This window comes from Pelobates fuscus, chromosome 8 (assembly GCF_036172605.1).
Source record: "Pelobates fuscus isolate aPelFus1 chromosome 8, aPelFus1.pri, whole genome shotgun sequence".
Lineage (NCBI taxonomy): Eukaryota > Metazoa > Chordata > Amphibia > Anura > Pelobatidae > Pelobates > Pelobates fuscus.
In genome coordinates this window covers 31,468,169-31,495,617 of record NC_086324.1, presented here as the reverse complement: position 1 = coordinate 31,495,617, position 27,449 = coordinate 31,468,169, and the positions used below count along the sequence as shown (strand labels likewise).

The 27,449-nt window shown below is 39.5% G+C and overlaps 1 protein-coding gene across 5 annotated transcripts in view; it reads right to left on the bottom strand.

The window, feature by feature from the left end:
* PKP4 (plakophilin 4) overlaps positions 1–27,449 on the bottom strand; it is a 203,728-nt gene that overhangs the window by 104,270 nt on the left and 72,009 nt on the right. For all 5 annotated transcript variants that reach the window (XM_063429625.1, XM_063429627.1, XM_063429629.1 and 2 more), the window contains exons 2-3: positions 26,102–26,253; positions 15,176–15,312 (exon numbers count right to left, since the gene is read on the bottom strand). In XM_063429625.1, the coding sequence (XP_063285695.1) occupies positions 15,176–15,312; positions 26,102–26,108 (144 nt within the window). In that variant the 5' untranslated portion in view covers positions 26,109–26,253. The remainder of the gene's footprint in view (positions 1–15,175; positions 15,313–26,101; positions 26,254–27,449) is intronic.

Below are 27,449 nucleotides of genomic sequence, written 5' to 3'. Positions count from 1 at the left end.
ACACACTAAAAATGTATAGTGTTGTGTTATGGGTTCTGTGTTCTGTGTGTGATGTAGGTGACTGATATAAGGATAACTGTGTTGTCAGGTAAATACACAGAGTGTGTTGATTTTATATGCAAAGCTTTCACGGCTCTTGCATGGCAAACAGTGTAAAATGACTGCTTTGACATGAAAGAATCATGGGAAGGAAGACATGCCATACTTGGCAAGCCTGATATGGAGAGAGGGTGTGCTTAAACATGCGCTTATACCACAGTCCTCCTAACACCGGGTGGCAGTCTCTCTCGATTGGATCATCAGAAAGAATGACTGCAGCTTGTATGGTGTGACCAGTTTGGGAAGGGAGATCGGAGCCAGGGTGTATTTTCCAAAATAACCTTTGCAATAATGCACAATTATAATGCTAGCAGTGCCCCTTTAAAACTAGCATGTTTTCAATGCTTTTGTTTTGAATTGTATTTTTATTTTTTATTAGCAAGCAGTGTAACAAGCCATTCAATGACTAACCCTGGTAACTGCATTGTGGCATCCCAAGGCGTATGGTCATGCTATGTTCAAAACCAGAAAAACCTGCTTGATAACACTCAGGTAAATCTGCTGGCCACCTAACCCGACCAATATAAAATGATGGCGTCACAGTATTGAAACATGCTGAAATGTTAAACACAGTAAACTTTGCAACCTCCAAAAGGTTATCTTAATTAAACGCCACTTGATAATAAGACAACAGATATGCTTGTGTTTATTTCATATGCTAAAAAAAAAAAAAAAAAAAAAAAAAAAAGTTGTGTAATAACTGTGGACAAAACCAACAGAAAAACCACAGATAGAAACCTAGCGTGACTGCTGTGTGGCCTTCTTAAAGGAATACCTTGCATGGCATTGCTAAGGAACCTGCAGCTGCTTTTAACAGCTTCTCTGCAACAATTCTACTGCTAGTTCTATCGTCACTAGTTCCATTGTCATGTTCTAGCGTTTAAGTTTTAATTTTTCCTTTTATATACCCCCTACCCTTATAGGCACAGTACCAAATCTTATTTTCTCATTGATGTCTGGGGGGGGGGGGGGAGGGGGGGGGGGGCGACAAAACATTTAAGTCAGATTTGTGAATGTCATTCTAAAATATGGAATTTTATATGTTGTAATTTGCTCAATCCATTTCACACAGGCTTGTGACAACAGCAAGAAAGGGTGCCCAAGTAAATTCAAAATACCGGTAGTATCGTTGAAAAGAGGTTCAGAGCACATGTTTACGTGGGAAATATTTCTCTGATTAACATTTCGTAGTGAAATTGTGATGCAGAACAAAAAAATAAAAATACATTCAGCATGTGTGTTATGTTATTCCAATGGCACTCCCCTCTGACAGCCTTTTGAGACGGAACTTATCATCAGAATATACAATGTATAGAACACCTCAGTGATTTACACATACTATAATAAACCAAAGTCCACTTGTCTGTTTAAAAAGTGAATAGGTGTTCAACCATTAAGTGTGACTGTCTGTTTACTTTTGTGGGACAGGAAGCAATGTTGCTAGACAAGCTATGATATGCTCCACATAACTTCCAACACAGACAGAAACCAGCATTGCTAGCCTCACAGTAATTGTAGGTAAAATTGAAGATTATATTAGCTTTAGTGTATTAATAATCTTAATTTTAGTAATGACAGGAGGCGAATATTTGCATATATCTTTCTTTACTCAAAACTCCAGCAGCATAGAAACAGAAACAACCAATCATAAAAAAGATATGCTGCCCATAAAAAGGCCTGTCTATGACATCACTTCCTCTTTCTTTGCTGCTCCAGCCAACATCAGGTCAGAGTGTTTTGCCTCTCTTGCAAATTTACTGTATTTTGATTGAGTTTCACTGTTTTCTGATCTTTTCCCTATCGGACGCCCTATCATCCTGTCCCTTCTGTGTTCCTTCTGTCCCCCTGCTAAAACTTACTTTTATACCTTGCGGCCGCTAACCGCGAGCGCGGCGATTTCCAACATCGCGCGCACCTCGCAGGCCGGCACCTCTATTTCTGTCTTCGGGGGGCTGGTAGGGTACGGGTAGAGGGAGTCTGGGTTAGTGTATTAACTCTATTTTATTTTCCTTAGCTTTCGCGCCGCGCGACAGCGGAACTCCTTATTTCCCCACACGTGGGCGGCGGCCATCTTGGATCTCGCAACTCGCGAGATACCGGGCGGCCGCCTTCCCCGCTCACTCGGCGGATCGGTAACTCACCCGACCGCCGGGCTACTCATGTACATGTTACATAGGGAGAGGACGAAATCAGTCCGTTTTTACCTCTCTGGATCTATTTTTTCACTGGTTATAAGACTCAGGCCTGCCTACACAGGACCTTGCTGTAACCCCTGCTTTGAATTATATTACATGCATGCATTTAAAGAGACACATACAATTTTTCAACTTTCATGTCTCCAGACCCACAGGGTCCTACAGGCTCTCCATGCTTTATATAGTGGCATTTCATTTACCCTACCTAGGGTGATATATGGTACACTGCCATACCCTTCACAGAGCCAGACTATACTGTCAGACCTGCAAGGTCCAGCCATACCCCTCACGGATTTTTACTATTACTATCACCAGCATTGCTAGCCTCACAGTTATTGTAGGTAAAATTCATATTTAAAAGAGACAACGATAAGCAGGACCATTCAGAGGTAATCCGAGCAAAGGGTGGGTAGAGGGTGTGTGTGTGTGTGTGTGTGTGTGTGTGTGTGTGTGTGTGTGAAAGAATGTTACTCTTTGCTTTTGCAAGTATGTCTAAAAACTGTAAATCTAGATACATACAACATACATAGTTCTATGTAATGAGCAGTATTTATACTATCAAACAGCATGGACATACAATAGATAATAAAAAGAATATGCATGTTTATTCTATGACTGCCACTTACCTACAGCACCAGTGAGAAAAATAAATGCTGACCCCAAACTTGCCTTAACATACATGTGTAGATAGACAGACATGAGTTTATATACTATTCTTTGGAAGGCTGGGGAAACCCAGTGCTCATTTCCTGCTGCGCCTTGTGATCAAGCCTAAACTACATATATTTCTGAATACTGTGAAACGTTTTCATTGAGTGGCTGGTAGACACTTGAACTTTCACTTTTATATTCTCTAGAAGTACCTTTTATATTCTCTAGAATGTAAACATGAAAACGTACCAGTATTCAATCCCTTGAGTATCCTTGCGGTCATGTCAATGTGGGAGACTAAACCTCTCAAAGATGTACCGGTTTGTTTGTATACAACTATAAGCAACACATTTACACACCTCCCGGCATCGATACGCGATCGGCACAGGTGGGCATACCTAAGACAGGGTGTCATCAGTGAAGCAACTCTCATAAGTGGTGATGTCCATGATGGGAAGGCACACCTGGAAAAGGGTGAAGCCTGGCCGCTGAAAAGGCATATCCTGTTGGCCTCCAAACTGCACAACAGTTTTGACCACTGATGGCCCAGATGTGGGACACCAAAGAATAAAATCGTGAGGTAGGCCAGGACCCCCAAATTGGCCCTATTGGGGGGGATGGAGGGCGGCTGTATTTATTAAGGTAAAAGCATGATTCCATTATTAATCTTGTAATGTCAATCTTGATAGGCCAATACATCACAAAGTTAATCACACTTTACTTATAGGATGTTCTGTTCTAAAAAGTGGTCTCAAGTACAAACAGTGCAGTAACCACCATGGAAACCACTGTAACCAGCAAACACATTCCATTGGTGGCTTCGCCCCGGTTACATTTTTGCACTACTTGTAAGAACAGAACACTTTGATAAAATATCCATCAATATATCTGGGATATATTGATATTATGTGTTTTTTTTTCTCTGCATTATCATTTGCACAGACATTGTTTTTGCAAGGAGAAGAGATCTTCCAACTGCACATGTGTCAATGCACTTTCCAGCATTCCTAGGGATATGACTTGTATTGGTTAGTGTCCTCCCCTGGAGCAGGTGTGAAAAACAAAGAAATTGACCTGCTTTTTTCAGCCTGCAGGGATAGGCAACGGCTGATCAAAGCTAAAGCTTCTGAGACTAGTGATGCAAGTCCCTTTAAGAAGAAACCTCATTATCTTTTGTTCTAAGGAGTCTAAAGTTTAGCCTTAACTTTGAGTTCCCAACCTATGGCTAGCTCAGGATGTAAACTTATGAATAAATAGAACCAAAATAATTTTATAAAATTTAAAACTATTTGAACTTTATCAAAGTTTATTTAGGTGTCAATGTTCTGATCTAATCTATCAGAAGGACAGATTTCATATCCATGTGTCTGTCAAGATCTGAGAGGCTGAAAGAGCTTGCACTCCAAGATTATTCTAGAAAAATTCGCCAACTTCCATAATCACACTCTGGTATTTTTGCCAGTACTTCAATTCTGAAATTTTAGTGTAGAAACCTTGACTGAATAAACTTTAAAATAGTGTAGGTACGCTACGAGTACATATTAACTATTGCGTTCAATATGGAGAGTAGTGGATTGGTAGCTTGGTGGAGGAGGGGAAAAAAAAACCATAACAAATGTAGAAAAGTACTCCTGTTTCTATTGTTTAACGTTACCAACTGGAGATCCAAACAAATGCTTGCCAAATTCGTTATTACTAGGAGTATGAAGGAGACTAGTCCCAACAAAATGAAATACAGTGGTAACTCGGTTTACAAGTTTAATGCGTTCTCCGGGACGTTTCTTATTGCGAAAAATTCGTAAACCAAAATGCGGTTTTCCAAAGGAATGCATTAAAACATTTTTTTTTTAAAATGAATCTGTTCTGAAGGTCAGAAAAAAGTCAAAACGACATGGAAACCAACTCACAATACAGAACACACAGTAAAAGGCATGCAAACGACGAAGCTCAGCTCCCTACCACCTTTTCACCGTTTGAGAAATGCACCCAAAAAGTTCCAAAAAGTCCCAAAACAACTGCAAAAAATGTCCATAATGGCTCCAAAATTCGATGCAAAAGCTGCTCCAACACCTCCACACTGGATGCCACGTGCTACCCACAGAATCCAGCATGCACGGGGTCAGTGCTATAAACTTCCCAGGCGCAAAGCATTCTGGGGAAACTTGCTTCGTGTTGCGAAAAACAATTGTGAACCGAGGCATTATTTTCAATGGATTTTCAATTGTAAACCGAAAATGATGTTAACTGAGGCGTTTTGTAAACAGAGGTACCACTGTAAATAAAACCACAAGAAATGGCAAGGAAAATTTAAGTGGAGGAAGGTACATGAGATATAAACCTGTTCTTACTATTTTAATCAGTACTGTGTGCTATTGCTGCGATTTATTTATGCGCATATTACAAGCACTTGATAAATATGTTTTGCAAATGACAATACAATGATTTTCTTCCATTTTCTCGTTTCATTTTTCCGAGCTAAAATATATGCATCAACTTTGGGGGAGGGGAAAAAATAAATTAAAAAAAAAAACGTCTTCTACACTTGCATCTGTATGTTCAGTAATCAAGAGCTGGAATAGAGATTTAATGTTTGTGCATATTTATATCTCCCAAGTACCGGTAATTATGACAAAACAGGTTGCTATGACACAATCACCAGGGACTTGTTAGAAGAGGTTTCATCCAGTCCAAATACCATGTCACTTTTGCAGTCTCTGAACAGTAATCTTATAAAAACACAAGTATGACAAATTGTGAGATACTCACGGGTTCTGGTTTTCAGTGAGCATTACAATATCAAGAAAAGGGAATTTAGGGAACTGCCCAATTTGTCACTACAGCAGATGCTATTTGACTAACACATATGGCATTGTACGTACTAAAACTGCTGGTCTAGAGGAGACTGTTAAAGAACACTCCGGGTACCATAACAACTTTATTAAAATCAAGTTGATATGGTGCCCAGAGGACGCTTGCTGCTTTCTTAACTGAAGGGGGTCAAACCATACCCGAACTGTTTAACTGCAAAGGTTGTCTCCTTCACCACAATCCAGCGAGGAGGGACATCAATGCTGGAATCAGGTAAGTAAAAAATATTAACCCTTTGAGGCCGGAGAGAACGGGCGAAATCCCCCCGCCCCCCCAAAAAAAAAACAACCAAAACAAACCACCAAACATGGATTTTGCCAGGTTGTGCCCGGATAAACCGTTTTTACTGCAACAATTCCAAAATTTCACCACTTAGAAAAATAACAACATAAGATTTCAAGAAGTAGAAAAATTCACTAAAATAAACCTCAACCATGAGAAAACATTTAATGAAATATCAGGATAAAATGATTCAGGTTGGATAGCTTAATAGTTGCACACGTGCAATGGAAGACGACGAAAAAACAACAAAATACTCTGCGCTATCTGTCCATTCTGGAATTGAAAGTCTTCTTACTCCCAGAATGAAATTACACATACTGAGAGAAAGCAGCCTTTCAATTCCAGAATGGATTTAAAAATGCTAAATTTAACACAGCAGTGTCTGTCGAGTCAGTGTTTCTCAAGCAGTCAGGAGATAGAACACATAAATGGGATCATTCAGAGATATTATGTTGCAAATCCTAAGAGAAAAGACGCCTAAGTAACTCCATCTTGAATTCCAATGCATCTCTCTGGCCTGCATCCAGGCAGGCTTGTTCGAACGACAAAAACTGCAAAAAATGGCGTTTACCTAATGAACTGAAGAATCAGTTTAAAAACTATACATATTTCTCTAACCGTTTTAGAACAAAAGAATATTATCTGACAAAGACTATGGATTGCCATAAATAGTCTAAGAAGTTCTCTGGTATTTGATGCTGTGCAGAAGTAACTTCATATGGTACATTAAAGGGACACTATAGTGGTCCTTTAATGTAAGAGTTCAGGAACTCCGGTTTGACTCAAAACTGTTCAAGAAAAAAAAACAAAAAAAACACTACAAATGTACCCCCAAAACACCATTGAGCTGGATATTATGGAGCCTTAATACAGTCATAAATACAGCATTCTGGCAATCAATACTTGACATTATTTTGCACATTGATTCCTATATCTTACACCTGGATAGTGAGTATAAACAGGGCAAATAATGATTACCTCTGAAAGTGGGCATTTCTTCGGCTTTACTGACAAATTTAATCAATGTCTCAAGAGCTGCATTATGATGTAATCCTATTTTAAACTACACTTTTCCAAACTCTTTTTTGCCCCTCAATCATTTCTGGGGATCGTAAGGGCTTCCTAAGGGTTTCATGAGCCACAGGCAACACGCTTGTCACACACAGAATACCCTCTTGTGCTTTTAAAAGATGAATTTGCACTAGTCTGTTTCTTTCTCAAATACGTAATTAGCTCAAGTGGTTGCAAAGCGGTTTCATTTGTTTCGTCCGTTTACGGCGCTTGCTGATGGAATTTTATGTGGCTGATATATCAGCCTCCTGGACGTAACATTCAATCACAACTTTAATGTCACACCAAATTCAGCTACAGATCATTGATACCTATGAATATGACAGCAAGTCCAAAAAAAGGGGGTGGGGGAAGTGGATTGCTGTCAACAACAAAGAATAACTAATATTTAACTCTATGTATACCAGAGCAGTGGAGAGGAAGTCACATTTATCTCCAATTTGCAGCCTTAGCTTGGTATTCAGAGAGATGTAATGCTCACAGCATACTTAGAAGGAACAATCAGAGCACTATAGTGTCAAATCCTGACACAAATCAATTCTTAGAATATTATTTATTTATCAAATATTTTACCAGAAAAGATACATTGAGATTTCCCTTGTTTTCAAGTATGTTCTGGGTCCACAAAACATTGCATTGATACAATAGGGTACAATAAAATACAAAAACAATATTAAGACACAATATACAGATGCTCCTCACTTTCCGACCAACTCTCCGAAAGACTGCTCGGAGTTACGACGGCCGCAGTGCAACACAAATTCGGTAGTTTTCCCGCGAAATTCAAAAAATTCCATACGGTAGAAAACAATGTTTAGTAAGTGTAAAGTTTTCTGAAGTAAAAAAAAATAATAAATAAATGTCTTTACTTTACTGTCTGACAGAGAAGAGATCGGTGTTTGTACAAGTACTGCGCAGTACAGTATTCTTTTAAAGAAAAGATCTGTGTCTGAAAAACATGTCAGCTGGAAAGAAGAGCATGACCTTGAGGAAGCACCAAGAGAAGGAAGGCTATTGATTTTGACACAAAAATAATAAAGGACTATGAAGCTGGTAAAAAAAGTTAAAGCAATAGCACATGACTTGGATCTGGCGCATTCGACAGTTTCAACGATATTAAAGGATAAAGAGAGTGAAAGAGGCAGTGAAAGCATCAGAAGGATTTAAAGCCATCATAACCAGACAGCGGAAAGGCCTCATTCATGAAATGGAGAAATTACTGGCGATCTGGTTTGACGACAAGATACAAAAAAGAATGGCGATGAGCCTGCTAGTAATTCAAGCCAAAGCACTCAGTATCTTTGAGACTTTAAAGGAGCGTGAAGACGAAGAATGTATGGAAACATTTACGGCAAGCCATGGATGGTTTCAATGTCCTAAAGCAGTAGCTTGTGCCGGCTTATGGCCGGCCGGCCCACCGCATTATCGGTATTACCGGTGATTATCGGCCGATACTAATATCTACAAATAAAAATTGGAATATCGGCTGAAAAGATCGTCAAAACTGATAATCGGTCAATCCCTACTGCATAAACCACACTAAATCAGCTTGGGAGCAAGTAACAGAAAAGTGTATGCAAGGTATACGGCAAAAATGCCTAAAACATTTTGTAAATAACCTTGAAAAGTTTGACAGAGACCAGCATTTTCCGATGCCATCATGAAATCTATGAAGAAAAAAAGAAACTTACGAAAGCAGACCACACTAACTAGTTTCTTCTCAAAAGTGACACCCAGCACCAATACCACTACCAGTACAGTACCTCTACAGATACTACCATTTCCTTGCCTTCATCTCCCTTACCTGGGGCCTCTACAGCTCCTGATAACTCTGATGATGACCTTGAACTACTAGGTGCAACACTGAGGGATTCGATGACTACTGTACTCTTCATACAGTATTTTCCAGTGCACAAAGTCCAGAATTCCACCAACCTGCTGGAAACATTCCTCTGAATTTTGATCCATGCTGGATCATGTACTTCTTGCACACGTCACACTGAGACTCCTGTTCCAAAGTTTTTTTTAGGACTACAGTACTGTACAGATGAAATGTTAATATTGTTGTGTTTTGCTTTTTTGGGGCACTTGCTTATTATATAATCGAAAACTTTGAAACTCACTAATCGATTAAATCGCTTTACGACTGTCGTAAAGCGAGAAGCATCTGTATAAAAAATTTACCATAGAACAAGTAAGAAATATATAATAATATAGAATATGCCAGGAATAATGCAAGAACTTCAACAGAGAGCAGAGTGGGGTATATTTATATGCTCTTTTAAAGGGACACTATAGTCACCAAAACAACTACAGCTTATTATTTCTTCTGGTGAGTATAATCATTCCCTTCAGGCTTTTTGCTGTAAACACGGTCTTTTCAGAGAAGATGCAGTGTTTACATTACAGCCTAGTGATAACTTCACTAGCCACTCCTCAGATGGCTGCTAGAGGTACTTCCTGGGGCAGTGTTGCAGAATAAGCAGCACTGTCACCCTCTACATGCAGACACTGAACTTTCCTCAGAGATTCATGGATTCAGTTTATCTCTATAAGGAGATGCGGATTGGATGGGGCGGTGTTTGAATTGCCTCCTTGACAGTCTTAGCCAATCCTATGGGGGAGCATTGTAATTGGTCCGATCAACACTTCTGATGTCAGCCATGCAGGCAGATCAGGGGGAGAGCCAGCAGCAGTAGACTGGAATAAAGGTAAGATTTTACTATATTTAGAGGGGCAAGGGGGCTCAGGTTTTCTTTTTTCTTTTTTTAACTAGGGTCAGGAATACATGTTTGTGTTCCTGACCCTATAATGTTACTTTAATTTCACAAACAAAAACAACAACAAAATGGTCTGAATGGTAAGAGACTCATTCTACAATTTTTACAAACTCTTCTTTGAAAATGTTCAAGTTAATAGGATAGGGCATACACCCTTTTAAAACACTCACATGGTGATTTACTAAAAGTGAAAATTATTGAGAGTTCGAAGATAAATAAAAATTTAAGGCCAAACTAGAAGCAAAGTGCACACGAACTTGAAGAATCCAAGTCTTAAATATTGAAATTTACTCGGAATTCCTCACAATTCTCCACTTTAGTACCTAACCCTATCAGTAACCTATACAGAAAAAAAAAGGATTAAACCATATCCTTCTACAACAAACAAGAAAAAAAACGCTCAGCCGTCTTTAATCTTCTTGCCGTAATTATAGCTATTCCAACTACAGATGAAAATTGATAGGCATTTTATTATTTTTGACAAAAAAAGTGTAGTTCTTGACAATGTGATTTGACAGAACCTTACATGAACATAAGGTTTTTCTACTTTGGTAAAATAAACATGTAGTAAAGTAACTCTGGAGGAGTCAATCCTATTTCTTGAAATAATTGTCAGAAATCTAAATATGTTTGAGATAAATAGAATCCTTGGAAATGCAGTGAAGGACAAATATTTATTCCATTATAGCTTGGAAATGACCAAATAGGCCCTGAAGGTAGTGCCAAACACCCATAGTTGTCTGATAAGCTCTATACACTATAGAGTGAAATCAGTTAAAGATATACAACTGGACATACAGTGAAAATACAAAGTTTACAAACTAACCCATTGAACAAGCAATTTTTACTTTGTTTTAGAATATTTTTAAAGCATAGCTCCCCCCTCTCCATCAGTGATACAGAGATTCAATTTACACTTCAACGAGAATCTCTGAGCTATAGTGTAGCGGGATATGATGAAATTACATAGGCCGGTAACAATATGCAGATACAAAGTGATTTTAATCACGAACGCGTTGGCTGGCGGGAAATCAAAGGCAAGATGCTAATACGAACCGAGCGGGATTAATGCGATTTTTCCTTTGATGACAATTCAGAAGAAACACAAGTCATACTCCAGGCAGGGAATTGGGTTAATTTGTCTAAAAATCACAACAATAGTTATTCATGACAAATTATGCTTGAGAAAATAAAAATGAAGGGGGGAAAAAAAAATCCTATTAGGTCTGTATAAAGAAAGGATCTCGGAGCGTTTTCTTACATGCATATTTATAGAACTAAAATGTTCAATATTTAGCTCTTTGCAGAAAAAAAGGAAAAATTAAGCAGATTGGAAGACACTCCACGGTAAGAATAGGAGTTTGCATTCAGCAAAACTGACAAACATCACTCTAAATCAGTATTAAACCCTTTGAAAGTGGCACACCTATCAAAGTAGCTCTATATAGGAAATCCATTTCAATGTCCCATTAAAACTTTGGGATGTCAGGCACTCCCCCCCCCAGACCTGGAGCAACGGCGATCGGCGGCGGGGTAACGACGGCGATCCGGTGAGTAACCATTACCGTTATGATGGTTCAGGACCGCCATCGGTCCTCAAGGGGATGTTTCCGATGATGGTCCTGAACCGTCAGCGGTCCTCAAGGGGTTAAAGACTAGGTTCTTTAGTTTTTTTATTTTATTTTACTTATTTTTTTTACTTATAGTCTCCTCCTTTACTGTGTTGATTGCTTTGATGTATTTAAATGTTTCTATAATGTCCCCACTTTGTCCTTCCTCCAAGCTATACATGTTAAGATCCTTTAGCCTTTCCTGGTAAGTTTTATTCTGCAATCCATGAACCAGTTTAGTAGCCCTTCTCTGAACTCTCTCTAAAGTATCAATATCCTTCTGAAGATACGGTCTCCAGTACTGCGTACAATACTCCAAGTGAAGTCTCACCAGTGTTCTGTACAATGGCATGAGCACTTCCCTCTTTCTACTGCCAACACCTCTCCCTATACAACCAAGAATTCACTTGTCAGTGATTTTATTGTTGTGGCTGATCTGTGTATATCATACGGGCAACAGTTAAAAGTACTTGCGAGATCTAGTTGCTATAACGGACCGGTTAAATTTTTATAAGGGATTTTTTAGGTTGAATAATTTCGACCTACACCACCAAATTATTAGTGATTACCAAGTTGAAACTTTACTTCTCTATCAACAAGGGTATATCAATATAACATGAGTGCCCTGATTGAAAGTGTCAGTGATAAAATGAATACACGGGGGAGGAGGGGAAGGAGTGTAACACAGTAGAAAATCTTGTGTGGTTCTGTGGCACAGTAGTAGTGCAAGCAAACACTGACTCATCAAGGGGTAGCTATGAGCCAATTTGAATAAGTTTAGGTTTCTATTGTATTTGAAGGATATTCTACTATCTTGTATTTTTAGAAGTCTTCTACCCTCATCGAGCAGAGCACATCACAGGAGCTTTTTCTCATGAATCAGTTCAACTCCAACAAATACTGCAGAAAGAATTCCAACTGGAGTAAGTGTCCCCTATTACCCTGCATCAATAGACACCCTAACTTTTTCCATTAACCTTCCATTGTAACATTTTAGAACTGCATTTCCCAACCAATCTAAAAGATAGCAGAGGTTGACTGCTAAACATGGTTGGACTCAAATTTCCCCAGAGCTGTCAAGCAAAGAGGCCCATGGATCAATGGCGCGATGTCACTGACAATAATGGAGAGCTGTACTTATAGTAAACATAGTGCAATACTGTATCAGCAAGAAGACAGTATCTACAATTTTTGGGGGTGACAACTGCCAAAGAGAAGGTGTGAGGAACATTTGATACTACACAGAGCATGTTGGTAGTCCACTGTGGTTGCATCTCTTATCCCGCCTCATCCACGGTTAGTTCTGGGATATAAATTCCAGTTTCTTTCTGTGCCAGAATTTTGCTGCATTCTTTATAAATGGGGTAAAGTATTTTTCAAGCTTCGTAGTGACCACAAGCATACAAAATAGATCGAAAAACCAATAATCTAACACAAATAATTCTCCACAATGTACAATTATGTCCAGATAGCTGCCAATTCCTCATTGAGCATACATCATCTCAGCAGGAACAGTTTAGCTTTTCATACAAATTATACTAAAATCATTGTGTGTGGGAGAGACCCATGAATAGCTGCAAGCCTCCGTTTTCTCAGTAAGAAACCCGGGCTTGTTGATCGATGTGGTTTGTTTCCTTAACGCTCTTGGTTAAAAACAAACTGGGAAGAGTGTGCGCCATTGTTTGGGAATAATAAACAATAGTGCATCCGTGACACAAGCCTGAAAATATTCAGCCTTTCTGGCACTTAGCAGAAACGCATTGTAGAATAGTATCGGATCACGGGCATCTGCAACTACTGGCTTGCAGGAAATCATAATATTGATATACTTAAACAGGGAACACTGACATTAGAGCAAACGTGTATACATTAAGGCTCGATGACCCATTTTAGCCAGATATGAGGATTTTTCAAGGTTAGAAGAAAGGTGCATAAAATATGCTTTGCAGACTATCACAGGAGTCAGTTATATTTTCATGAATAAATCCAGGGTAATCCAATGCCTCATTGTCCTTAAGTGAGAACTCATTTAACTTCCTTTCCCCACATGGGAGCCCATTTAACCTCCTGTACCTGCTGTCCCCATGGGAACCCATTTAACCTTATGTACCTGCAGTCGTTGTGCTGTCCTATTTGAACTCCTGTACCTGCTGTCCTTGTGCTGTCCTATTTGAACTCCTGTACCTGCGGTCACTGAAGAAACTCATTTAAACTCCTGTACCTGCTGTCCCCATGGGAACCCATTTAACCTCCTGTACCTGCAGTCCTTGTGCTGTCCTATTCAAACTCCTGTACCTGAGGTCATTGAAGAAACATTTAAACTCCTACCCCTGCTGTCCTTGTGTGAACCAATTTATATTGCTGTACCTGCTGTCATTGAAGGGACCCATTTAAAATGCCTGTACCTGCCATTATTGAATGGACCTATTTAACATCCTGTCCCTGCTGTCCTTTTGTGAACCCATGTTAACTCGTGTACGTGCTGTTCCTGTGTGGGAACAGATTTACCTATATTTTTATTATATGTCTCTTTAAAGGAACTAATTTACCCCAGGAAGCAGATGTTCCCTCCAACTCTCTTATCCCAACAGATACATTATATATACACACACCTAATTTGGTTCTCTCCGTCTTTTAGTAGCTGAATGTGGAGTATAACATTGTAACGGATACTCCACTACAATAAACCCTGGTAGAACAAACAGTACCGATGTAAAATCAGCTAAGGTATAGTTGTTCCTACCTTCGTGCACTGTCCTACGATGCGGCAGTCAGCAGGAGATAATCCACTACGACGATGGACAGATCAGTACTACTGACACAAGCTCAAACAACAAAACAAACCAGTTCTCTTAGTACAGTGAGTAATGAGGAATTATTAGAAAAAGTCCTTCCTGTTTGGAATTTTTCTAAACACTTGCAGGTTTATAAATAGTATGACTCATTTTCTAACAGGGTCCAAATGAACTTCAGGACGGGAAGCTCTTCACAGCCGTGTGAACAAAAGGAAAAGGCGACTATCAGACAGAGTCAGAAAAATGGTCATAGTCTAAAGTCTTGACGTATGGATTTTTTTTTAATTAGGTTTTTTTTTTTTTTTTTTAAAGAAAATATGTTGTGGATTCATGGAAGAAAAAAATATTGCACACACCATTTGGTTTTAGTTTAACCACTTCAAGTGAGACCGCGCCCAGGATATACGCACACCATAACAACTTCATTGCAAGCACATCTCATCCTTAATTATGCTATAAGAACCGGGATTATTGACCTAAAAGGAAGTGTACTCGTATAGACATACTGAGTGGTTAACTAGCCGTGCACCATAAATAGCCACTACCTAATGAGTTACAGGGCAGTCTGATAAGGATTTTTTTTTTTTTTTTTTTTAAATACATAAATGTAATGTGAAACCTTTGGTTTTACTCTATTCTGTAATGAATAAGTTAAAATATACTTATAAGGGACAAGTCAAATCTAACATTACTGATAATAGAAACCAGTCTATTTTATTTTACATTTGAATCTTTAAATTACATACCATAAATGTACATTAGTATAGAATAACCTCATTTATTGATCACAACATATCTAATCAGAAAACATGTCCAACTCTTACCTGTTCCTTAACAGATGCCAAAATGTTAGTGGCGGTAGTTTCGGTAGTCTCCATGCCGGTGTTAGAAGCGGCTTCTTGGGAGATCTGTTGGAGTCCATCCTCCATTAATGGAGTCTGTTCAGGAGCTGGCATAGCACCTGCAACAAAACAGATACACCGTTTAGGCCAACAAATAGATTTAATACAGGCGCTCAATTTGGGAGCTATGAATACTGGGCATAGCTCAGTATGTTGCTTAAACTCAGTAGGAAAAAAACCCAGCTGATGGGAGATCAGCTGGGTTTTTTTCCTACTGAGTTTAAGCAACATTTTTGCCGGGCCAGTCCCCCAGTAGCTATATTCATGAAAAACAAATGAAACCAGATGCACAAGTACAAAGCAGATTCCATGAACTTTTGTAGCTTCATTTGTTTTGTTTTTCCCATAAATGAAATCATGCTTTGCCACATATTCGTGAGGCTTAATAAAAAGACAGACACTGGAGTGTGAACCCGAGGGAAGCCAAGCTTAGAATAGAAAGTATCAAAGTAAATGGATTTGGATACAGTTCAGGTGAACACTGTTTAGTTACATTATAGAAGAAATGGGCGCTACATACAGATTATCCATGCCAATAGCCTAAATGCTGAGGGAGTTTGAAGCATACATTTAAAGGGACACTACAGGCACCAAGACCATTTCAGTTGTCCTCTTAACTCTGCAATGTAAAACATTGCACTTTCAGAATAAAAGCAATGTTTACAATGCAGGGTTAAGACAACCTCTAGTTGCTGTATTCTAAATCAGCCACTAGACGCGCATCCTGGTGCCTCACAGAGTTTAACTCCGGAACGCAAAGTCCAGTATCTTCCCATTTCCTATAGTAAAGCATTGATTTCCTATTTGGAAGTGGAGAAGCTCTAAAGAGCGCAGGGCACTCACTGCACATGAGCATTAGGTTTCCCCATCAACATGACATCGCTGGAGGAGACCAGCCGACAAAGAAATATGCAGATGTACACTTTAGTGTTAGGAATACAGCTTTGTATTCTACAGCTATAGTGTCCCTTTAATGATTGATTAGATATATGTTATCTTTGGCAATCAGAATAATATTGGACTGTGCATTTAATTGTGAAACGACCATTTCATTTTTAAATAAATACAGCTGTAGATGCTGGCTATTTAATGTATTTCACTCCAATAAAAAGAAAGTTTTGGCATTTTTAGTCAAATTCCTCATTGTACCAAATAACCCAGTGAGATCACAGAGGAGCTGACTCATTATTACAATATCTCGTCCTGCATTTCACTATAACCATCTGCTCTCACTAACAAACAACCCAGAGATGGTTTGCACTTTCTTATTGGGATCTGGCAACAGTAACAAGCTCTGAACACATGTAAACGTGTGCAGTTTTGACATGTGTTATTGGCATCACATGGGAGAGTATTAAGTCACCCTACTTTGCCTTAGGTCTCATTGATCATTTCTGCTTCTGGATTCATAGTTTTATTACATGTCCCAGAACCACCTTTGCAAAGTAATTACCCTAAAATGCCTTGCACACCTAATATTTACATAAAGTATGATTGCACATACAAAGTTGTGGTAAATATAGCAATAATTAACAATTGAGCATGTGTGATTTTTTCCAATGTGCAAGTGGCTACCTTGGAAGCACATTACACTATTTATATCTGCAGAGGATGTAGACACTGTGAACGGATGCCGTCCAAACTTTGACAAAATTGACATTGCTAGTATAGAAATTCCACTTCTAAATTGGCATCGAGAGAATGATGAGCTGAGGTTCATGCACCTGCAGGACATCTTGTTTGTATCATACAAGCTTTAAAAAAAAATAAAAAATACTTCCATGTGTTTAAAATAAAATTAAATTAAAAAAAAAAAACACTATAAATGTTATATTTGGGGTGATAAGGACATAATAAGCCTTTAAAAAAAAAAAAAAAATTCTGTTTTTTATTTTTACTGTTATCTATGCTTGGCCACACACACACACACACAATGTCAGGATGTGAAATACTGGTAATGAAATTTCAGATTGGTATGAAGTTAAGTGTTTGTGGCCAGTCCTGCTACATTTCATACTCCGTTTTCACAGCGTAGAAAACATATTGCCAATTCCATCATAACAAGTTAATGACTATATATGTTCCAGCTCCCTCGAGCTATATATGTGGTTGGACTGACATGCTGTAATGAACAAAATTTACCAATGTCCTAGCAAGTGCCAAGGTTCACAGCACTCTGAAACGCAGAGAATTTTCTTCCCTTACCAGCTGAAATTAATTGCAATAAGCACCAGTTTATTCAGCTAATTTGACAAATAACAGCCTATTATTTTTAAGGCACAGAATGCTGCTTCTTATTCTGAGCGCTGTTACAACTCATTGTCTATTCTACCCACAAGAAAAAATATTTATTAACTTTAATTGGAGCAAAAATACATTATCGGTTGGACCTACTGGTTTTATTTTAGAAACTTTAAATAGCACAATAGTGGACATCAAATAGAAAATGCACACGTAGGTTGAAGTGCATGGAATTAACTATAAACTGGTAGAATTGGCGGTCTCAAAAAACACAAACAAATGTATCAGCTTGTTTCCTTCAGCTATATAAAGACTAAGTGTTACACTTTCTGGTTTATAAAGGACCGTGCCACAACGAAAAGCTGAACTTTGACATCGGCATATCCCGTACCCAAATCTCACCACCCCAAATGCCCATCCAACTACCGCCCTATATCGCTACTGCCATTTGCCTCCAAGATCCTTGAGAGAGTTGTGTATGCGAGATTGACAGACTTCCTCGAACCCAACTCTCTGCTTGACCCGCTTCAGTCTGGATGCTGCGCTCGTCACTCTGTTGAAACAGCTGTGACCAAAGTATCCAATTATTTAATCACTGCTAAATCTTGCGGCCATTACTCTAGTACCAATACTCCTTGATCTTTCTGCTGCCTTTGACACTGTTGATCATCAACAGCTTCTTCTCAAGCTCCATAATCTCTGTCTACGAGATACTGCTCTCTCCTGGTGCTCCTCCTGCCTCTCCCAGTGCATCTTTCTCTGGCTCTACCTCTTCTCCCCAACCCCTCTCTGTTGGTGTCCCCCAAGGTTCAGTCCTTGGCCCCCTACTGTTCTCCATTTATACTGCCTCCCTTGGTAAACTCATCAGCTCCTTTGGCTCCCATTATCATTTACATGCAGATGACACGCAAATCTACCTGTCCTCTCCTTATCTCTCTCCGCCCATCTTTACTCATGTCTCTGACTGCCTCTCCACAATTTCCAATTGGATGCCTGCTCACTTCCTTAAACTCAACCTGTCCAAAACAGAACTTCTGGTCTTTCCTCCCTCAAGTGTTGCTACTCCCGTGTCTGTCTCCCTCCAAGTCAACGGCACCACCATCACCTCTACCTCGCAGCCTAGGTGTGCTCTTTTACTCCAACCTTTCCTTCACCCCTCATGTCCAGCCAATCGTCAAATCCTTCCATCTCAAAAACATAGCTCGCATCCGCCCCTATTTAAACACCAGATGTGGCTAAGGTCCATGCCGTTCTTTCTCTCCTTAACTACTGCAATCCCCTTCTCAGTGGTCTTAAATGTTCCCAGATTGCACTGCAGCAATCTAATATGAACGCGGCAGCAAGGCTTATTTTCCTGTCCGCCCACATCTCCCCCCTCCCCCCGTCAGTCCCAACATTGGCTTCCAGTTAGATATAGGGCTCAATTTAAGATTCGGGTGCTTGCTTACAAGGCCCTACATCATGCTGCTCCAGTCTACCTATCCTCCCTAACACGCAAGTATGTCTATCCTTGTCTGTACTCCCACATCTGATGCTAGTCTTCAAGACTTCTCCAGGGCTGCACCTTTTCTGTGGAACTCCCTTCACTTCTCTGTTAGACTTTCACCCAGTCTCCACTCCTTCAAAAAAAAAAATCTTTGAATACACACTTCTTCGGGAAAGTATATCATTTAAACTGCTAGCGGGTTTTTATCCCCCACCCCCATGACTCCTCTCCTGCAACTGTCAAAAATAACCTACTAAGTTCCCAGTGAATACTTTTCTAGCAACCTATTTCATTACCCCTACTTATACTCTGTGTCACTATACCCCACACACACCAAATTGCTCTACCTAAGCTAGGGGAGAGCTGGTGTGCCCTTGATCCGAGCGATTCAGAGATCGGGAGCCTGAGATAGCTTACCACGGCCTGCGGATTGTGGAGATGGGGAGAGGCGGCCGCGCGGATTCATTGACATCCTCTCCTCCCCGGTCCACTCCAGGGAGGCAACCCTGCTCCACAAGACACACGAGCAGGTATCAATCGAGCACCACCCAGCCATGGAGAAGCAGAAAAAAGAAGAAAAAAAAAAAAGAAGCCACGTGCTCTCACACATGCTGGGCCCGCGAAGACGGACTGGACAGCTTGTTCACTTCCTTCTGGAGAAAGCTGGAACTTGGGCAACAACAGGTTCCGATACAAGAAACAAGAGAACACCTACCTCGCAGGCTGCCTCCACGATCCGTGGCAAACCCATGGTGCCCAAGGTGCGGAGGGCCCAAAAATGGCAGAACACACGGCCCTGCTCATGGGGTACACAAGCTGCCCATCATAACACTGCTAGGCATCCCAGCATGAGAAAGGCAGTAAACGCCTCAACAATTTACGTGCCACAACCCGACTGGGCAATCCGAAGAGCCTGCCTCACAACTTAAACCGGATTTCGAAGCCACACAGGAGAAGCTTACGAACCTTCATAACCTGGTCTTACCTTCAATTCATGTACGCGGGTCTCTACCTGGGAGGGCAAAGGTGTCCAACACACTATGGGCAGGGAAGAGTAGTACCCCAACAAGGCACTGGCTGACCTCGGGACTGAGCACAGGAACTACGGTACCCAAGCACTACACACTCAATGCAGTAAATAAAACAAAAGGTTAATGTGGGTACTAGCATGTTCCCTTTCTTTTGTTAACACAGCAGGACTCAAAACCTGATTTACCTGGGAAGCCTCCCGGGAGAAATACCTCTTAATCACAGTGCCCATAGTTATCACCCCTATGTCGCAATAGTCAATGCCTCACTAGCACTGTCATCATGCTTAAACTTATTCTTCATGTTATAATATAAAAATGTGCGTTGTGTTTTGAAAAAAATGAAAAAAATTAACTTCTAAAGCAAATTAATATGTGCCTGAAAACGAAACCATATTTGTTTCATGCAGGGGGTGTGACAAAATGCAATAATTATATTGCAGATTTAACTTATTCTCTAGTGGCACGTCCTGATGTTTCATGGAGTTTTACTCAATGAAACAATGCTGGATGTACTCATGCTTTGTTTGAGGACACCCAGCATCTTGAAAAACCTCATAGGAAATAATTGACTCAATTTTTTCCTATGGGGAAGTTCTATGTGCATGCGCATTAGCTCCCATCATCACAGACGTTGCGATAGAAGGATCCAGCATCAAGAAGGAGTGTTTTTTTTTTGTTGTTTTTTTTTACATCCTTTGTGTTTTACATGTTTGGGTAACAATCCAGAAACAAGCAGTAATAAAATGGATCATACATGCCAAAATCAGTATTAAACAAAAGACAGATGTACACTGATAAGAACATAAATGCCATATACAAGCAGTGTTACTAAAAGACTCTTCTAGCACAATAAATACCCAGCAGTGGGGTTTCTGTGAGGTCATTGTGGTCAGATTGTGCCACGGACATGGTAGTGGTACATCCTCACTGTGTATGTTAGGGCTCCTACCAATAGATTGCAGTTCAGGATACCTGTAGCCAATGTGGAATATGTGCAACACGTCAACTGATCCAAGTACTAGGTAGTACCTATGTCCCATTGGGAGCCTTAATTGGCTAGTTTCTGCTGGCTGTGTGTATCCTATAAGAGTCTATAGTATCAGTTGACTTGTCGGTCTCCATCCACCACTGTCCAACTGGTAGTTGACCTGATAGGTAGATCATGTGTGGAAAGAAGAGAAGCAGAAAGATAGGAAGGAAGGAAGGAAAGAGGAAAAGAGGGGGGTGGGGGGGGGACAGGGTGACACTCAAGTTCTTACTTACAGGGGCGGGACGTGGGTCGGAGGCATGTCCCCCCATCCGCAGCCACGTTCACACACCCAGCCGGGCACTCCAGGGTCCTTCTCAGTGCACCAATTTCTCAGCATAGCAAGACCAATCTCTACCCTGCTATCTGCTCCAGAAAGCTCGATCATTCCTCCCCCAATCTATGGTGTTAGGATAACAGTATTGTATTTCTAACAATATAGTGTTACTTTAAAAAATAAGAAAATAAGAAGTGCTGCCCACACCACAAACCTGTTTAATATTCATTCACCCAGTAGATAAAAGTAAGAGTGAATCCAGCCCAATTAAAAAGTAGCACAGCTACACAATGGGGTTAGACAAGATAATTTGAATTCTGAGATTCGTAGAAAAGCGAGGGCCATTGAAGAAAGTTTAGTTTAGAAGTAGATCGCATTAATCTCAAGGTTAAGAAATAAACATGCGTGTTTTATATTTATCTACCGTTTCCTTCCTAACCACAAGAGGAAACCACAGGCCACACAGAAATATCATAAAGTTGAACACTTTCCAAAAGACATGAATTGGCATAATCACAGAAATCAGGTCTCTCTCTCTCTCTCTCTCTCTCTAAATAAAGTACGGTTATTTTTGTTTTATGTATTTTTATTACAGTAGTCTAAAGGGGCACTCTGGATGAAAACAACTTTCATACATTTCATAGCCTATGCCATATATCTAATGCATCCCTTTATGATATTTAATTTAAAACAAACACTATAGTCAACAGAACAACTACAGCTTAATATAGTAGTTCTGGTGTCTATAATATGTCCTTGCAGGTTGTTCAATGTAAACACTGCCATTTCAGCCAAAAGGCAGTGTTTACATTTCCGCCTAGTAACACCTTTAGTGGCAGTCACTCAGACGGTCACTATAGGTTTTTTTTTTAGTCCTCGTTCAACGAGTCCACGCTCTACATGAAGGCGTTGAACATTCCCCATAGTAGTGCACTGATTGAATGCATCTCTATGAGGAGATGCTGACTGGCCAGTGCAGCGTTTTGCAGCGCCTGTGCAATAGCCTCAAATGGTTTCCTTGATAATCTCAGCCATGGATGCGTAGTCAAGAGAGCCAGCCACGGCAAGACTGCTGCACCGTGGGAAAAAAGGGGAGTAAAATCACCTTTTCACTGCCCTGACAGTGATCCCGGGGGAATACATGTTTGTATTTCTGACACTATAGCGTTCCTTTTGCCCTGACAGTGGGGCCCGGGGGAATACATGTTTGTATTTCTGACACTATAGCGTTCTTTTCCTTTGAGAGTGTTTGGAAGCCATAGCACTTAATAAAGTTGCAGCTATATTTATATCTAAAAGGTACCCAGACCATTTCCATTTGAAGTGGTCTGGGTGCAGTGTCCCTGCTCCCTTAGCCTTGCAGCTGCAAACATTGCAGTTTTAGAGAAACTGCAATGTTTACAGGGCAGTGTTAAGACTGCCTCTAGTGGCGGACTCCCAGAAAGCAACTATAGGCACTTTCTGGCCTTTCATGGAGTTTCTTGGAGTCATGCCTTCCATTAGCACATCCAGCATCTTCAAAAACCCCATAGGAAAGCATGGAGTCAAAGTTTTCCTATGGGGGAAGGCCAAATGTGCGCCACTGGCCAAGCATTCGCATGTCCCCCCATTAGCTAGCGTCAGCTGGGGAGCAGCCTGAACCAGCGCAGAGGGACATTTAAAGTTTGCCTTTAACATTGTTTAAATTATTTAAATAAATTATTTTAGTGTCTTTTTTTGCTTTATTAGTATATTATCATTGCATAGCTTATGGACTATATAATTAGCGGTCATTCCTATGAATTTACAGTGTTTTGGTTTTTCTTTGCAGATAAATATGTACAGGTCTGCCTCCACTATGCCTCCTCCTCCGATCTAATTCTGGTTCTAAGGACATGCATGAAAATGCAAGTTGATCAGTGCTCCCCATCTACAAAAAGGGTTGGAGCGTTTATACAACGCCCCTGGCGAATACAGTACAGACAAATTGAATACTGAAGATACTACAAATATACACTGCTACAGGCGGTATATAGCTCAATATTACAGCTATATGGTTTCAATAAGAGGAATGCCAAACATTTGTTGACCTACAATACCTGTACCTTTGCCAGTCACCATTCTCTATACTACATGATGGATGAGAGAGTTTTTGCAGTGCAAACAATACCAAGTAATCCCATGACAAGCCTATTTAATATGGAACACACACAATAGATCATTTTCTCTTAAATGAAAGCCAAAATGCGTTATCCCATTATGACCCGCCACTAGTCAAAGCTGATTGGCTCCAAACACCGAAACAATGTATAGATTTGCATTCAGTTGGTTATTCATTTATTTAGTAAAAAATATTCTTTTTCTGCCAATCTTCTCTGTCCACATCTCCCTATCTGCAGGATCTAGTTCGGAGAAAGCATTTTACAATAACTGGAATGAGCCATGGAGGAAAGAAGAGATTTGAAGTTAGTGGAATGCAAGCATGAGTTGTGTCTTGCTTTTGGCATCGAACAAAGTTAAACTGCAAATCCAGACAAAGTGTTCCAAACACAGGGAACTAGAGAAATCGAGGTACAAAAAGACAAGCCACTGCCAGGCTATTTCATAGTGTACGCGTTTAAAAGAAGTCCTTACGGAGCCTTTACATAATTAAATACTTTCCACCTGATTCAGATTTGGGTCCTCTCATGCAAGAATACCCATCAGGACAGAACAACATGAGCACAATTAAACAAATTACAAAACAAGCCAGGTTACATTGCTTGACCTTTTGTGGCTCGATCAGCTGAATAAAATGTTCTTAAACTAAAGGGCCAAAAATCCTTATAAATAATCAACCATTCTTTTATTGTTTGGGTCTCAAAATTCTTAACAGCTAAAGATTTGTGATGGCATCACAGAGTGAGAGCATTTTGCCTCTGTGGCGTACAGTCACCTACAGTAGTTCATATTATACAACGGGAATAAAGATCCACAAATGGATATAACAGAACACAGATTAAACAGTTTAGCTTCTAGTGACACTATAAACATGGCATTGGTTTTAGGTTAAAAGGAATTAAAGAGAGAGGATCCCAACAGTTTTCGTTTACCATTTTTAAAACAGTAAAAACAATAGACAATTATAGTGATATAAAAAAAAGGGCAGAACGTGGCTGAATGCTCTCCCTTTTGTGCTGAATTTGGTTACGTGTAGTCTTTGAAATGTGCAGCATCTGAAGATTTGAGTCTTTCAGTTTAGAGATTAAGACCGTTATGGTTACATGGTTTGGGTATACCTAGATTTACCACTAATCCTACATTTGATAATTGTCTTAACATGAATGCAACTCTAAGTTTATTAAACTTGCTGAGCAGATCTATTCAGACACAGTGAGTGAGCTACTTCGCGATCAACTAAGTTTTATGGCAAATCGATTTTAGTGTAACGAACGCTCCAAATGCATTCACTCTGGTGGCTGAATGTCCACAACGAGCCCATGAGGCACCAAGGCTAAGCCTAGCCAAGCTTATCAACATTCTGAAGGTATTGATAATGGAACCAGATGGAAACCTCTCTTAGAAATGTAACTTGTTATTGTAAAAAGTATGGAATTATTTTTACTCCAATAGAATTAATTTTGTACTTTTCCTTTGGATAAGAAAACCCATGATCCGTTCCTGTAATAATTTCTTTTAAGAGACACACTGTGCTATCTTGGAAAGTTTGCACTTCTCAAAAAGATCTACTCCCATTCAGAGGACAAAATGAGGAAATCAACTCTCTACTTGCTTTGCTGACAGTTTCCATTAGGATTGCTGTGAGCCTGACATTGATTGATTACTGCCCACCGGCTCCAAGTTACTGTTTCAGACAGATAAATACCTTGAGGGCCCAGCAAGATGAGCGACGGGAATAAAATGGGGGCGAAAAATAAATAAGCAAACGGACTGTGAAGGTTTCTAAGACAACGGATTAACAAGGCATTAATTATATTTGCGTTGATAAACTCAACATAGGACTAATGAAGCAAATATGCAGGAAAATTCCTATCAAATCAATCACATATCTCTGCACCTGCAAATACATAAATAATACATTTTGTATCATAGCACTGCTGGTCACCAAAGACATTAACGCTTTACCAGTCCAGTGGTAGGTAAACATAACCGATAGAACATTTGGTCCATACCAGAGATTTCCATTATATACATGCAAAAATAAGGTATTTACAGAAAATCTAGAAATTGCAGACAGTCCGTAATTAAAAGGCTGTTAATACCCCGATTCAAGGTAAGGGGATCACAATGAAAAAGAAAAACAAAAATTTAACTTCTATCTACAATGGATGAAGCATCTAGTGGACCACAGATTCTTCAAGTGTTGGAACGGCAGCTGTTGTGGGCAACGTATAAATTGTCCATAATAGCGGACATGAAAGAAACAAGATGATGAGGTGAGAATGGATTAAGATGTCTATTTCCACGTCACACAAACCTTCATGGAAAATTCCTGCTACACTTTTATGAACACTTTTGTAAACACACAAAATTATTATCCGATTGGAACACTAATAAATGCTTAAAAGATGAAAAGAACAAATGTTTTTGTTTTACAACTAACATGAAAAACACATAGCAAGTTTCAAAATTAAAACTTTTTGCCTAAAATTCACAGCTCAGTTCTTCAAAAATGTATTTTCATGGAACAAAAATGAGCTTCACGTAATCCATTACTGTGGTATTTCCACGAAGGAGGCACAAGAGGCAAAGTTTAGGGAGGCTATGAGGGTATATATGTAACAAACGCAAGTACAATAAAACTTACCTGCCATATATATGGAAGTATATATAGAATTTCTCTCTTAAAAAGTAAATTACTCATCAGGGCGTCCAGAAGGAAAACGGTATCACGTAGCTCAAGTTTTGTTTGCTTTGTAATTTCTATAGGATTATATTGCTGTAGGTCTTCACTGGCTTCTAAGAGAAAAAGAACAAATAAAAAAAATAAATAAATAAAATCAAGTGGTTTCTGAATATGCTTTGTCTCACTCAATAATACAAATATTTGTCAGTCCCTGCCCAAAATGTGAAACTTATGTTAAAAACAACTTCCCACAGGTTAAACGGGATGGTCACATGGAATGGCAAGGTATTTATGCCTAAGAATAATATTTATATTATGTTTAAAAGGGGAATGTGTTGTCAGGTTCTATTTTTGGAAGTGTGTGAATGTGGGTAAAACGATGACTGTTTTCATTCCTGGAATAAAATTGTCTGTGTGACTGTTTGATATTTAGAACGTTCCCCATTCCTCCTAAACACATCTTCTCTGCAACCATGTTAGTTTGCTGTCCAATCAGAGGAGATGAAAGCGTATTTGCAAAATAAGGGACGTGCAGAGCAGATATAAAAGGGATGACAAGGGTTGCCTTCTGAAAATGTTAGTGTCTTTACATCACTGTTTTAATCACATCCTGCTAACCAACTTATGAATCAGTTATTTGAAGCTTATCCCATGAAAATAAACACATACTGAAGCTGCTCCAGATCACTAGATGTTGGAAATGACCCACACCCTGCAATGAACAGTGAGGTCATCTACAAGCATTTAAATGAGGATCTCTCATGAACGGGAAAGGTTCCAAAAAAATAAAAAATAAGTAAAAAGGCCAAAACCGCTCCATTCTATTTAACTATTAATTGCTAAACAGACAATATGATTAACAGTGTAGAGAGAGAAAAAAACATTAAAGTGTATTTCCTGCAAAACATGCCTTTTCAGAGGTTAACGATTCATGTGTTGTACTTGCCAAACCGCTGTAATGTATCAAACAGATATCTCACTATACGGGTTAGGATCTCCTCAGTATTTAGCACTATGCTGATGGCAAGGTTTCAACTACTGAGGAAGTATGTAAAGGAGTTTGTTCACTAAACAGGGAATAGTGAAAAAATAAATTATATATATATATATATATATATATATAATACACACATACGCTTAGTGAGTGAACCTTCTAATAAACTCAATTTTTAAAGAGAACGTGAAAGTAATCTTCAGGTGGGGCTGCACGAAATGTATGTTTAACTGAGGAACCAGAAAAGGGCACATCCATACAGCTGTGTAATAGATGTCCCAAAAAGGTATAACGTACATTCAGCAACACTTTCCT